Source organism: Caloenas nicobarica, chromosome 12 (genome assembly GCF_036013445.1).
Source record: "Caloenas nicobarica isolate bCalNic1 chromosome 12, bCalNic1.hap1, whole genome shotgun sequence".
Lineage (NCBI taxonomy): Eukaryota > Metazoa > Chordata > Aves > Columbiformes > Columbidae > Caloenas > Caloenas nicobarica.
In genome coordinates this window covers 14,930,307-14,944,565 of record NC_088256.1, presented here as the reverse complement: position 1 = coordinate 14,944,565, position 14,259 = coordinate 14,930,307, and the positions used below count along the sequence as shown (strand labels likewise).

Sequence of the window (14,259 nt, the reverse complement as noted above, 5' to 3'; positions counted from 1 at the left end):
CTGCATTAGCAATACTGAGAACAGACGGGTGCACAGGCACTACAGGGCTCTGCTCTCCTTGCCAGGGGGGACTGCAGAAATGGCACTTGCCTGTAGCTCTGGGCAAAGTCAAAGGGTCTTGTGAACTACCCATGTCTGGGCAGAGATGGCTGCTCTGCCAGGACCTGCACCTTTAGACTTCCAGGAATTTGAGCCATTAAGTTACTGTTTTATAAATCACGCAAATATCACCTGACTGAAGCAGACAGGCTGCTGAGATGATGACTGGAGACTGGAGTCTCAAAGTGCATCAGTCCCACTGTGTCAGTCCTTTTCCACACTCTGCTTCAGAAAGATGTTTGATGGTTATGCTACCTTCAAATACCAGTGCACAAGCCCCACCTAATTCACTGAGACTCACATCCACCATGAGGGAGAGTTCATCTCAAGTGATGGCCTTTTAAAGAACAGAAAAAAATAAATCCACTAGGAAAGCCTTTTGGACAGGGAACCGGACTATAGAACTTGTGATAGGAGCTGCAAAAGGTCCATGAGGTAACATCATGGGTCTTTTCTTTGCCTCAGTTTCTTAAAATGCAAAGTGAAGAATCATACTGACCATGTCTGTGAAGCCCTCTGGTGTTATGGATCAAAAATGCTATATGAGCTTGGTGTAAAAATAACAAAAAAGCAGGCAGGTGCCTTTGTTTAGATTTAGGATGCAATGGCCAAACTGCAAAGCAGATGCACTCCTCAGGTAAACCTCGGAACTTGGACCACATCCCTCCACAGAATCCATCAGAAAGACGAGTCAAGGGTTGTGCCGATTACTCACTGAAACCCCAAACACTCTTGTTAAGGTAACAGCAAAACTCCCCCTAGAAGTGTTAACTCCTGAGGCCAGAGCCATCAGCGTTTATTTTAAGATCCAAGATCCTTACTTGTGAAGTCCAGTGGGATGTCTTTGATGACGATATTTAATTGGGCTGGAATGACCTGTAGTTTTGTCTTCTCTGGTCTGCATTATGGAGAAAAGAACAAGAGTGTGAACATTGAAAACTCAGGCGCTGAACACACCAGTAGGGCTTTTTGTTACCCTCTGTGTATTTTAGAAATTGTCATCTCATGCTTACACTTAACTGTTTAAAAATGTATATTAAAATGCCTGCTCAGCCTCTGCACCAGTCTCTTACACTTACTTCTTATACTCTGCTAAAAGCTTCAGCATATCTTCATTTGAGATTTTGCCGCTGTCTTGCTTGTACAGAGGCGAGAATTTTCCTTCAGCATCAAGAGTGCCCTGGGAGTCTTTGAACACTGGTCTGCAGAAAAGAGGAGACACTTTTCTTAAATGTTGGTAAATACACAGACATTGAGGTCTTTGACTCATCAGGCTGGAGGGCAGTTTATCAGGCAAGAGGTTCACTGGCCTGTGACAGCTCTGAACGCTGCCAGGCCTCCCGATCACCCTCCACACAGACTGCAATCCTCCGCGTCACATAGAATTACATGGGACATCACCCACTTCTCTTCTCTCCACCCAGGTGAGAAGGACACACCCAGCCCAGACTCAAGCCTGGTCCACAATCACAAACACCTTCAATCCTCTTCCTCTAAAAACAAGTGGTAAAGTAGCTTCCTATTTGCACATAGGCTCAGAGCATGGAAATCCTCCTAGAAAAGGAGTGCGCAATAAAGACCATTCTCGGGACATACATCAGCTTCCTCCTGAATGCAGAGCAGGAGATTGGACTCTGCCCTGGATGAATATCAGCATCTTTGCCCTTGAGCAGAAAGGCTGTGGGTAGCTGTGTACAGCAGGAACATTAAAGCATCTGTACCCCCTTTCTGTGCAAACAGCTTCCTCTCAAACCCATAGGGATGCAGAGCAACACAGCTTGCTGCATCAGGCTGTTGGCCCCTCAACTCCTTGGTCTCCAAATGCAGCTCTTTACCCGGCAGGAACAAATCTGAAGCCCAAAGATGCCCACACAGAGCCCACTGCTACGCTGAGGCACCACATAGGCTGTGTGCTGGCTCCCCAGGAGCGAGCTGCATCCCACAAACATGATCTTGAAGCTGAGCAGCCAGTGTCACAGGAAAATTCAGCTCAAGAATACACACTGCAAGCTGCATACTACCAAATCGCATCCCACTGTGACAGTCATCTGGTGTTCCCATGTCATTACCATCCCTCTTGTCAGCACCAAACAGCAATTTAGGAATAGGAGGCAGTGGCAGAGGGATGAACTTGCCTCAGGCCTTCCTCTGACGTGAGATTTAATGGAGTCGGCACTGATGTACTTTACAAGTCCCAGTAAAGGAACAGCGAGGGAACAGGATCACTATCTCCAGTCATTCCCAAGAACATCAATTAGAGTCTAAGATGGCAGACCAAGCCCAGCTGATTGCCACTGCCAGGCCAGGAGGTCCTCTGCCCTCATCCTGCCCCTGGCAATGGCTGGTGCCAGGAGGGAATTTCTGCACCAATTCCCGTGGTAGCATGGGACACGGTAATTCATCCCCAGGAATGTTCTGCCCTGGCAGCAGTAGCTACAGGTCAGCAGGAAGGTTACTGCCTTCCCAGCACTGTTTACTTTTTAATATTTTGTTTCTAATTCTAGATAGAGCGTTTCAGGCCAATCTGCATTCTGTCTTGGGAATGGGAGCCAGACTCTGCCCTCAGCTGTAACTTCACTGTCTTCAGTCACTTGGCCCTTTGCCACTCAGATGGATTGTGTCCCAGACAACTCGCAGCAGCTCCCGCCATGGCCAAAGAACCGCTCGAGGTGACTAACCTGGCAGCCCAGCCGAAGGGCATCCTGTACTGCCCCAGACGGCTGCACACCTGCTTGGCCACCTTATGGACCTTCTGAGCAGTCTGCAAAACACAAGAGAGGTTAACGTGTGCCACGGCTTCCACACTGCCCTGGAGAAGATGTGAAGAGCACTGCACTCTCCAGGGAAAAGAAACTTCAAGCACGCAGTGCAACAGTCACCAAAGCAGCTGACAGACATCCCTGTCACTTCACACCATGCACATTTATTACTTTTGCAAAGCAACAGCAAACATGTTGTGGGCACAGTCATATTAAAACTGACTGTAATTGGCTTATCCTATACAAAGTGTGCCGAGGGAATGCCATCACATACCAGGTGCTCCATACATTGATTTTCCAGGGATTTTGACTGGCTGCAGCAAGGCAGCATCAGCTCTATCTAGGATGCAGAGACTGATGCCAGCAGCACCAGGGCATCTCCCTGTACACCCTCTGCTACCATTCCCTCATATGATCACAGGCTCTGGTTGTTATGGGGGATTTTAACTACCCTGATGTTTGCTGGAAGGACTACTCAGCCAGCCAGCCTCAGTCTAGGAGGTTCCTCCAGTGCATTGACGATAACTTTCTCATGCAAATGGTGGAGGAGCCGACTAGAAGAGGTGCGCTGCTGGATCTCGTCCTCGCTAACAAGGAGGGTCTGGTCGAAGCAGTAAAGGTGGGGGGCTGCCTTGGTTGCAGTGACCATGAGATGGTGGAGTTCAGAATCTCCTGTGGTGGGAGCAGAATACCGAGCAGAATTGCAACCCTGGACTTCAGCAGGGCCGACTTTGGCCTTTTCAAACAGTTGCTGGAGGGAATCCCGTGGGCAAGGCTGCTTGAAGGTAAAGGCGCCCAAGATAGTTGGTTAACTTTCAGGGACTACCAAGCTCAAGATCAGTGCATCCCGATGCGCAGGAAGTCAAGGAAGGGAGCCAGGAGACCTGCGTGGTTAAACGGGGAACTGCTGGGCAAACTCAAGTGGAAGAGGAGGGTTTACAAATCATGGAAGGAGGGGCTGGCCACTTGGGAAGAATATAAGGCTGTTGTCAGAGGATGTAGGGAGGCAACTAGGAAAGCTAAGGCCTCCTTAGAGTTAAACCTGGCGAGAGGGGTCAAGGACAACAGGAAGAGGTTCTTCAAATACATGGCAGATAAAACTAACACCAGAGGCAATGTAGGCCCACTGATGAACGGGGTGGGTGCCCTGGTGACAGAAGATACAGAGAAGGCAGAATTACTGAATGCCTTCTTTGTCTCTGTCTACTCTGCCGGAGGCTGTCCTGAGGAGCCCTGTATCCCTGAGGCCCCAGAGGAAGTCAGGACAATGGAGGAGTCTGCCTCAGTTGATGAGGACTGGGTTAGGGAGCAATTAAGCAATCTGGACATCCATAAATCCATGGGTCCAGATGGGATGCACCCGCGGGTGCTGAGGGAGCTGGCTGAAGTCATTGCTAGACCGCTCTCCATCATCTTTGCCAAGTCTTGGGAAATGGGAGAGGTGCCTGAGGACTGGAGGAAAGCAAATGTCACTCCGGTCTTCAAAAAGGGCAAGAAGGAGGACCCGGGCAACTATAGACCGGTCAGCCTCACCTCCATCCCTGGGAAAGTGATGGAACACCTTATCCTTGGTGCCATCTTAAGACATATCAAGGATAAGAGGGTCATCAGGGACAGTCAACATGGCTTCACCAAGGGGAAGTCGTGTTTGACCAACCTCATAGCCTTTTATGAAGACGTAACAAGGTGGATTGACGATGGCAGAGCAGTGGATGTGGTCTACCTTGACTTCAGCAAAGCATTTGACACTGTCTCCCACAGCATCCTCACGGCAAAACTGAGGAAGTGTGGACTGGATGATCGGGTAGTGAGGTGGACTGCAAACTGGCTGAAGGAGAGAAGCCAGAGAGTTGTGATCAATGGGGCGGAGTCTGGTTGGAGGTTGTATCTAGTGGAGTGCCTCAAGGGTCAGTTCTGGGACCAATACTGTTCAATATATTCATCAATGACTTGGATGAGGGAATTGAGTGTACTATCAGTAAGTTTGCTGATGACACCAAGCTGGGAGGAGTGGCTGACACGCCAGAAGGCTGTGCTGCCATCCAGCGAGATCTGGACAGGCTAGAGAGTTGGGCGGGGAAAAATTTAATGAAATATAACAAGGGGAAATGTAGAGTCTTGCATCTGGGCAGGAACAACCCCAGGTTCCAGTACAGGTTGGGGAATGACCTATTAGAGAGCAGTGTAGGGGAAAGGGACCTGGGGGTCCTGGTGGACAGCAGGATGACCATGAGCCAGCACTGTGCCCTTGTGGCCAAGAAGGCCAATGGCATCCTGGGGTGTATTAGAAGGGGGGTGGTTAGTAGGTCGAGAGAGGTTCTCCTTCCCCTCTACTCTGCCCTGGTGAGACCTCATCTGGAATATTGTGTCCAGTTCTGGGCCCCTCAGTTCAAGAAGGACAGGGAACTGCTGGAGAGAGTCCAGCGCAGGGCCACAAAGATGATGAAGGGAGTGGAGCATCTCCCTTATGAGGAAAGGCTGAGGGAGCTGGGTCTCTTTAGCTTGGAGAAGAGGAGACTGAGGGGTGACCTCATTAATGTTTATAAATATATAAAGGGTGGGTGTCACGAGCATGGAGCCAGGCTCTTCTCGGTGACAACCAACAGTAAGACAAGGGGTAATGGGTTCAAGCTGGAACACAAGAGGTTCCACTTAAATGTGAGAAGAAACTTCTTCTCAGTGAGGGTGACAGAACACTGGAACAGGCTGCCCAGGGGGGTTGTGGATTCTCCTTCTCTGGAGACATTCAAAACCCACCTGGACGCTTTCCTGTGTAACCTCACCTAGGGGTTCCTGCTCTGGCAGGGGGATTGGACTAGATGATCTTTCGAGGTCCCTTCCAATCCCTAACATTCTGTGATTCTGTGATTCTGTGATTCTCTGTGTGGAGCAAGAGAGAGGCAGGGTGAGCAGAATAAAGGGTGAAGCCCATGTTTTGCTGCTACTAAAACACCTCTGTTCCTAGCTGGTGTGAGCTGGGACCAGTTCAAGACACTGTGTGCAGCACTGTGTAGCAGTGTGGCCCCTTTCTCTGAGGATGAAGCGTCCCACTTTTTTACTGCCAGACCAGGCTTTGCCTTCTTGAACTGTAATGGGGAAAGGTCCCCCTGCCCCAACTGCTTGGATCTTTCTAAAAATCCTCTGCCTCCTCCCAGGGGAAGGAATCAGTTCTCCAAGGACAGCTCAGCTGATGCCAGTCTGGGAACAGCATGAGTAGCAGAATCAAAGAGGAAACAGTATTTGCCAGAAAGCAGCTAAAGAGCAACAGAAACAACCCATGTTTCATACTACACTACTCTCCACAGCAGCAGACAGCATCACTAAGCAAATACTCTCTTGGCCCCATCCAATACCTTCCCCGGGTCCGAGTTTTTCATATATGGTTCTGCACAGTGTGTAATGCTGCCCTGCAGCACCTTTTCCACACGGGCCACCAGGAAGATCTCCACGTGTGGGTCAGTCACGGAGAAAACACCCTGCAATAGATACAGTAGGCTGTCAGAGAGCAGGACACCCTACCTGCACCTCTGGGTTTGTCCCTGATCATCTCACTGTTTCCTCCCACAACCCACACAGCCCCAGCCCTGGTTGGTGCGGAGGACGGGCCATGGGGCCTCACAAGGCTTGAGCATGATCAGGTCTTGAAAAACTCTATCCGGTGCTTTGTCTATGGCTACCAATGAGCCCGAAGTGGCAATTGGCCTGAGACACTGACCGAAATCCACCAGCTCAAGAGAAAAGCTTACTTCTGCTTCTCCACAGGGTGGAAAATTACACTCCACAATGCTACTGAACAGCTACAGCCTCAACAGAGAGACAGAACAAGGAGAAAGTCAGTTCTTCACCCGTTTTATGTAGCGCAGGCAGGACTCGGGGACTCCATGCACAAAGCTCTCGCCCAGCGAACGTCCCTTGCTGCTTTCTGCTCCAGATGCGGAGTTATCCACCAGCAGCATGTCGCGGACAGATGGTGGGTTCAAGTCCACGTGGAAGTCAGCTGAAATCTTGCAATTATTCTTCAGGTCAAATAATGCCAAGCTTAGGAAAAAGGGCTCAACCTGGAAATTTGATTGAATATACGTGTCAAAAAAAATACATGGTACAGGCTCAAGACTATCAACACACATTGCTTTCCCTGCTAGGTTTGTCTTCTGCATCTGTTCCTTTAGTTTCATACACCAGCATTTTAGAGAATTCCTACAGACAATCCATGTTTATTTGTTTATAAATACATAAAACCTTTTTTTCCTGCATCTTCCTGCATTTTGATCTAGTCAATTCGAACAAAGCTACTTTAAAACCATCAATGAAATATAAAGAATGAAATCCATAGGTTTCTTCATATAAGTGATAAACAATGGAGTTAGGAAGAAAATATGAACTCAATCCGTCAGACCTGTTTATCCTTTGGAATGAGAAAGAAATCAATTCAGGAGTGTTTATATTCACATGCTAAAGACCACTTCAGTTATTGTCCAAAGTCAATCAGCCCTGGATGGCCCGACTCAAAATGTTCCTCAGCTGCTACACGCTGGGTGGCACAGGAGCAAAGTCAGCTCTCCCAGCCAGGAGAGCTCAAATACAAGGCTAACACTGCTGAGGAACTGCATGTGCAAAATTTGCCAATCCTCTCATAGCTACTGACTTTGACGGCACAAGCCAAGTGTCAACATTTCCACATATTTTGAATTCAAAGATCCCAGCAGGCATGCATCCATGTAAAGACAAAAGAGGAGGCCTGAAGATAAGGCTGTAGCGAGTCTGAGACATTACAGCATAACTTGGAGGCATTACACCAATACTAAAAATGTGCTGATTAAGTCTGACTCTGGGCCTGATTAAGGATGAACAACAAGCATCTCTGCGATCAGAAACACATTAATCAGCTGGGCGTTACTGAGGAGAACGAGCCTGGTGTACAAGCTGTGAGTTGCCAATATGAAACCATCACAAAAAAAGCCTTGGCAATTCAAACAGGCACCAGGCAAAGTCCCATCCGCAGAGACCAGTCGGTGCCAGTGCCGCTGCCACCCCTGTGATGCTCTCTGCTGCTCGGGCACCCTCGTGTAACAGCTTGACTTCAGCCAAGAGCAAGTGCAGGATGTGATAACAGGGAATATGTTTTGGGAGGAGAGACTGGAGGGGACTGGTCTGTTCAGCCTGGCAGGACAAAGGCTGGGGAGAGATGTAATAGCTGTCTGTAGATATCAGAGGCTCAGAAAGTACAAGGAAGAGCTTTTTAAGCTAAGGCACAGCTTTGGCACAATAACAAATGCACAAAATAAACTGGCTGTGAATACAGTCAGGCTGGGAGTCAGAAGAAGGTTTCGGAACAGGGAAATTCCTTGCCATTAGGGGAAATGAAATAAAACACAGCAGTGAGTGGTTTGGAGATGGAGCTTAATCATTTAGCAACAGGACTTTGACAGGGACTCAGAACATGGCAGACACACACTCTCCGTTCCCTACACCTTTGAACTGCTGGCTTCCCAGCAGTCCCAGTTCCTGGCACATCAGGACAGACCCCGTCCCCAAACACATTTTTGGAACACCAAAATACCAAGGCAGACAAATCCTGCAATGACTTGCGGCCAGCAGCCTCCACCTGCCCAGGTCCCCTCGGAGCTCGTGGCAAAGTCGGATGTTTTTGTCCATCCACATTAATCTGCCAAATGCTTTTCTTGCTGCTGAGGAGAAAGAAGACAAAGCAGGAAACACCAGAGCTCTCCTTACGTTGGTGGGTCCTTCTTCCGACCTGTCGCTGAGCTGAGCGAGGAGGTTGAGGGAGAAGTCCTGGCAGCACACCATGAAGCGCCTGCTGCACTTTTCCTCAAAGGGCTTCACATCAGGCTCGATCCCCGAGAAGTCTAGCCTCTAGACAGCAAACAAACAAATCTAGTCTCATTAAAAAAAAAAAATAAACCCCTGAGTAAAGTTAAGGGATCACACTACAGCCAATGCTATCTTAACTAATTCTTTTTTAAAGTGGTACAAAAGGTACAAGACATTCACAAATGAGTGCCATTTGGTGATGTTACACGAACGCATTCAAGACATGAATTCATGGGGATGTATCAATTTTTAGCAATCTGGTTTGCAGAGCACAGAAAACTAAACCTCAGTATGATTTCAGTTCCTTCCTGCTTTGCTGTAACCCTGGGGATCTTCCCAAACACCATTTAGAGCTTGGGGAAGAAAGCGGAACACAAGCCGTCGTTACACTCGGAAAAGTATCTTCCACTCTGAAGATCTGACTAGTTTAAGAGATGGTCCCTGTGCCTGAAATAGAGAGAAGGCACATGCCATTGGGATCGTGAGCAACATCTCGAACTGGAAGGCATATCTAGATGCACAGCAATAACTGATGTGGTTAGAACCAACAGAGACTGTCTGTGGAGCCGACTGGGAAATCCAGACAGTCTTGATTATAACCAACTCCTTCCTAACTCAGAACACCCACGCCTGGTCTGTGCCTCGACATCGGCTCTTCCAGAGGGCAGACATGTATGTGACCAAGATACCATCAGCCAGATAAAGACTCTCAGCCTTCACCACACCCATTGTACTGGGCACTGGGGACATAGAGCTACTAAAAACCCCTAAATACCAGCACATCTCTGGGAGACAATCTGCCACGGTCCTATTCGTTTTTCCCCCTCAAATCCTGCAGAAACCTGCATGCCAAACTTTGGCCGCTGATATCTCACGATCAAGTAATTTCAGCAAAATAGGCTGCAATTGTTAATCCCATTCTGGGAAACTCTTCCTATTGTTTCCCCTGTTTCTTTCTGAGGAAAGTACATTGTGGATATACGTTCCTGCTCTCAGTTTCCTTAGCACTAAGTGTACAAGCACGCACATACACACCAGCATTGACTGGGGCAGTGACCTTGAATGCCCAGTGTTATAGCAGATCTGACTGACCCACAGCAGAATGAAAAGCTCTGGGTAGAGGGAAGGCAGTGAATTCAGCCTAACCATTTGGTTAGGTAAAAAAATATATCTTAGATGCTCCACACTTTCCATTCTTATTATCTGACTAGAACATAGGAAACTTCTCAAAGCAGCCTCCTGGATGCTTATCTTCAAAGAAGTGCCAAGAGAAAAGTTCATTTTGTACAACTAAACCTTTTAAAGACTAATTACATTTCCTCGTTAAACCAGAATGTTCTTTTTGACAGGTGTAAACAAGCCAAAGCATGCCAGAAAGAGAACCAGAAACTATGAAATAACTTGGAACAATTCTTTAAGACTCTGTTAACAATTGCAGCTCATTCTACTGAAATCGCACACCTGGACCTTGGCAGTGAGCTCAGCAAAGACATCAAAGTTGAGAAGAAAACAAGCCAATAGTCAATGAACCTCTACTCCAGTGTATGAGAACAGCATGTGGTGGGGTTTTTTTTCTGTTTGTATGTCCTCTACATTTGATAACTCCCTGAAGACTGAGGCTCTCACTGTAAACGCCTGTCATAGCCTTTAATATCACTGCTCCCTGCTCCAGACGTGCTGAGCCCACGCAGCGTTGCAGGTGTCCTTGCAATATCAATTCTGCTTCTGCAACCATGAGAACCTCCCAGAGGCCCAGATGATGGGTTTGAAATCCAGCAACATCAAGATGCATCATAAAGAAGCCAGCAAAGCGGGAGGCAGGCCACGTGTAGGGCTGGTCCAAGTCCTCCCTTCATTTGAGTTATCACCTGAGCACTGACATCTTTTTCAGCGCTCATTGACAGGGACGTGGGCTGCACTTCTGTTCTCCAGTCCACCGAAAAACATGCTGCCTCTGCAGGCAAACACTGTGGTCAGGCAAGGGAACAGGAGAGGCACCACCCCAAGGGAGCTCTTACAGATAGCAAAACCTCCCATTTGCAAACATGGGGATGTTTACCTGAACTTCCGGGTCAAAAGAAAAGAGGTTTTGTCTTCCTTCATTTCTGCTCAGTTTGTTCAGCTGATCTGTTTCTCTTCCATACTAGGACAAAGGAAAGCATTGACGTTACTGCCTGGCCACACAGAGGCAAACATTCATTATTTGGAAAGAATGGAAGCAAAGCAAAATAAACATATTTCAGGTTCCCTTTGTGACACGTGAGACGATGCAAGGCTTCTCAGCTGCAGTCACCAACACGGCGCAGTGACGGTAAAGCGATGTGGCTCTGCCAAATGTGAAAGCAGACAGAAGTAGGCAAGCACACTGTTGGTCACAAATAGGAGGTGGCTGTCACCTAACTGCCCCTCAGCTCTCATGCCCAAGACGGTCACTCCTGCTGAGCAGGGACGAGCAGTACCGACCACAATAGCCCTTCATTTGCTCCAAGTCTGGTTCTTCCTTAAGGGTCCCACACTTGGAGGTGAGGAACGTGCAGCCTCAAACCATGGAGCTCCCTCTGTGAGACAGGCAGATGAGAAAACAGAGACCTCAGAACACTTGCTGCCTGCCGAGCTGCCCCAGAGCTGAAGACAACAGAATGTGAAAAACCCCTTTTAAAAACATGGTGGAGAGAATGGCTATGGCTGGGCAAGCATCTCTGCAAACACGATACCTTCATCAGCTCCGGATGCATGCTTCTCTCCAGGCTCTCCAGGATGTTGTCTGATTTTCCCTGTGTGCTTGATTCATCATCTGCAAGGACACAAAAAACAGATGTTCAAAACAACTGCAGGAGCACCGCTCTGCCAGAAAGCATCCTGAAATATTTGCTTACAATAGCACAGAAACAGTTTATGGAGACTTTTCCGATCCTCACAAGTAAGATTTTTCCATATATTGCTAGTACCAGAGTGTACTATTACAGCCTGCTAGGTCTTTCCAAAGCAGGACTTCAACACAGAGCCAGTTTTCCAGGAGCCTTGAAACGCTGCCATGGATTTCCCATCCAGAGGAAGGGTCGTGTTTCCCTCCACTTTTATTCCTCAGACTATTGTCTACATTATACTAAGCCCTTTTGCATGATATCATGTGTCAGCCACAATTCTTGCTATTAATCCAGAAAGAAAAGTATTCACTTCTCCAGGTACACTGCTTGCATCCTGCTGGAGAAGGGTGAAGGTAGGTGTTTATTTATAAATTGACCTTGCACAGATTCCACAGTATCTTTCTTGTCTTGCATCAAACTCTCAGTATTGCTCTGAATGATCTTTCTCAGGGTTACCAGCCACTCTTCCATCTCCTGCTCAGTCTCAGCTGCCAGATAGTGGCTGTACTTATCTATCGTCTTGAGTTCGAATGCATAACGGCGCATTTTAGGACACTGAAAAAAACAACCAAACAAGAAAGAGCAAGATTTGTATTATACTTTCCTCAATGACTCAGCACAGTACCTGCTTCTCTGCGAAAGCACCCTGAACTGAAATACCACTACATACAATGCAAGCAGCCTCCTTCACACAGCAGCTCTCCTGCAGCAATCACAACGGGCTTCACAGCTGCGATCAGGCAGTATTCAGCTCCGCGGTTGCCAGAGTGGTGGAAAGCGAGACTGAACCACAGACATTCCACTGAGGAGCAGGAGCAAGCTCCTTCTTATGTCATTAATATTTACCCAGAGAAACTAGGAACTGGATTTGTCTGACACAATAAGTAATGTTGCACACCAGGACACTTAGAGGCTTAAAAGCGAGTGGTTCAAGGCAACTTTTCTGAGCTCTGCTGGCCTTTAAACAGCATTTTCCAAACATAAGCCAAGGCAAATCTGATGCAACTTGGGAAGCAGATCCTCTACATAACTGAGGCATGTGCACTACTGCTTTTACTGCACTCAGAAAGATAAATGGAAACGCACAGCTCTGACTCATCCATGCTGAACAACCATTGGAGTAATTGAAGCTGCCCTGTACCAGCTCCACCACACTCGGTGCTTGAAGCTCCTGCAGAGACAGCAATGGCAGAAGGCACAGCAGCAATCCACTGCTGCACGTCACTCTCAGCATAAGATTTAAGCCCCATACAAATATCTGCTCCCAAAACCTTACAAGCCCTTTACAGGTCCTAAGTCCCAAAGGGCTGCATGTTTGCATGGAGCTAGTGGGATGTAACTTAGGAAACAAGAAGTTGGTGTGAGCGGCAAACAGAGGTGGAAGGTGCCCAAGATCAATTATTTACTGGCTTCAAGACTCAGGTGTCTTGGAAGGCACCTGACCTACAATAAAGGTAAAGGAGATGGACAGCGGAGGGAGACAGCAGATGAGGTAATGAAGAAACGCTTCCATTTTACTCTGACAGCAGTTCTTCCACTTGCTATCTTCCTGGCCAAAAGTATGAAACTCCTTGCCTGCCTTTTAATCAGACTGGCTGACAGAGCCCTGGGTTAGTTTGTAAGTCCATGTCTTCATTCCTTGATGGCACAGACCTCAAGAGAGCATGTCTGGCTTAGAGCCAGCAACGCATAAGCCCACGTACAGCCACGCAGAAAGCCCACCTACCTGAACAACATCATTGCAAGCATCCAAGAAAATACAGCCTTTGGATTCTTTTGAAATTTTCTCGTCTTTGTAGGAATTAAGAATATAGGAACCATCTGTGAGTTGTGACAAGTAGAAATATCTCCTCTTGAATACCTGCAAAGGAACAAAGTCTTGCTCATGCAAGTAGTCACTCTGTCATATATCACAAACCACAGTCTCAGTTTCAGCGTCTGCCCCCCCTGCTATTGAGAAAATAGCGTAACAAGAAACACCAATGACCCTAGTGTGGCAGACTTACCCCTTTGAGTATGACTTGTTTTTGTAAAGAGAGATTTCACCATCTTCTTTAATTTTAATGTCCTTGTTATTATTTTAAGTTTGCCCATCTAAAGCAAAGCCCCAGGGCTTCTAGCTCATCTCTCAGCTGCCTCCAGCCTCATTTATCTTTACAAAGTAATGCTGCACAGTAAATTCAGATCAGCACATGGTTTGAAGATTCATCCCACCCTAGAGCAGGTATTTCCAGAGCTTTTTTGATAAAAACCTCGATTAGAATTATGAAGCAATTCTCCAGAACAGACATGTGGAAATTCCTGGCACTCAAATGCAAGCCAAGGGACTCTGTAATCCATTCAGCTGCTTGTTTTTTTGTGAATATTTTTTTTTTTAATACAAACCCATTTTGATGAACTGGCTTTGGCTTAGTGTTCAATTCTCACCTCAAAAAGCAATGCTCTCCTCAAAAAGTGAGTTTGGGAGAAGTGCTCCTGTGTTTGAGCTACTGATTTTTATGAAAAAACAAAAGCTCTCCAGTATCTCAGAACATCTTCCTTCACATTTGTCAGCCAAAAGGCACCGGGCTGTAACTCAGGAGGCAAGAGGGACCGTGAGTATTTCCACCGCTCTGCATATCTGGAAGATCTATCTATCTATCTATCTAAACACAGCATTTTTCATCCCAGATGGGAGGCTACTAGCAGTTTCCTGCTCCCAT

The 14,259-nt window shown here is 47.4% G+C and overlaps 1 protein-coding gene across 6 annotated transcripts in view; it reads right to left on the bottom strand.

Annotated features, from left to right (window-relative positions):
* The window catches only part of DOCK11 (dedicator of cytokinesis 11), an 87,799-nt gene that overhangs the window by 47,977 nt on the left and 25,563 nt on the right, over positions 1–14,259 (bottom strand). For all 6 annotated transcript variants that reach the window (XM_065643639.1, XM_065643642.1, XM_065643640.1 and 3 more), the window contains 10 exons: positions 13,284–13,418; positions 11,935–12,112; positions 11,405–11,484; positions 10,750–10,833; positions 8,592–8,732; positions 6,704–6,916; positions 6,212–6,334; positions 2,778–2,860; positions 1,179–1,301; positions 921–997 (listed from right to left, as the gene is read on the bottom strand). In XM_065643639.1, coding sequence (XP_065499711.1) covers positions 921–997; positions 1,179–1,301; positions 2,778–2,860; positions 6,212–6,334; positions 6,704–6,916; positions 8,592–8,732; positions 10,750–10,833; positions 11,405–11,484; positions 11,935–12,112; positions 13,284–13,418 — 1,237 coding nt within the window. The remainder of the gene's footprint in view (positions 1–920; positions 998–1,178; positions 1,302–2,777; positions 2,861–6,211; positions 6,335–6,703; positions 6,917–8,591; positions 8,733–10,749; positions 10,834–11,404; positions 11,485–11,934; positions 12,113–13,283; positions 13,419–14,259) is intronic.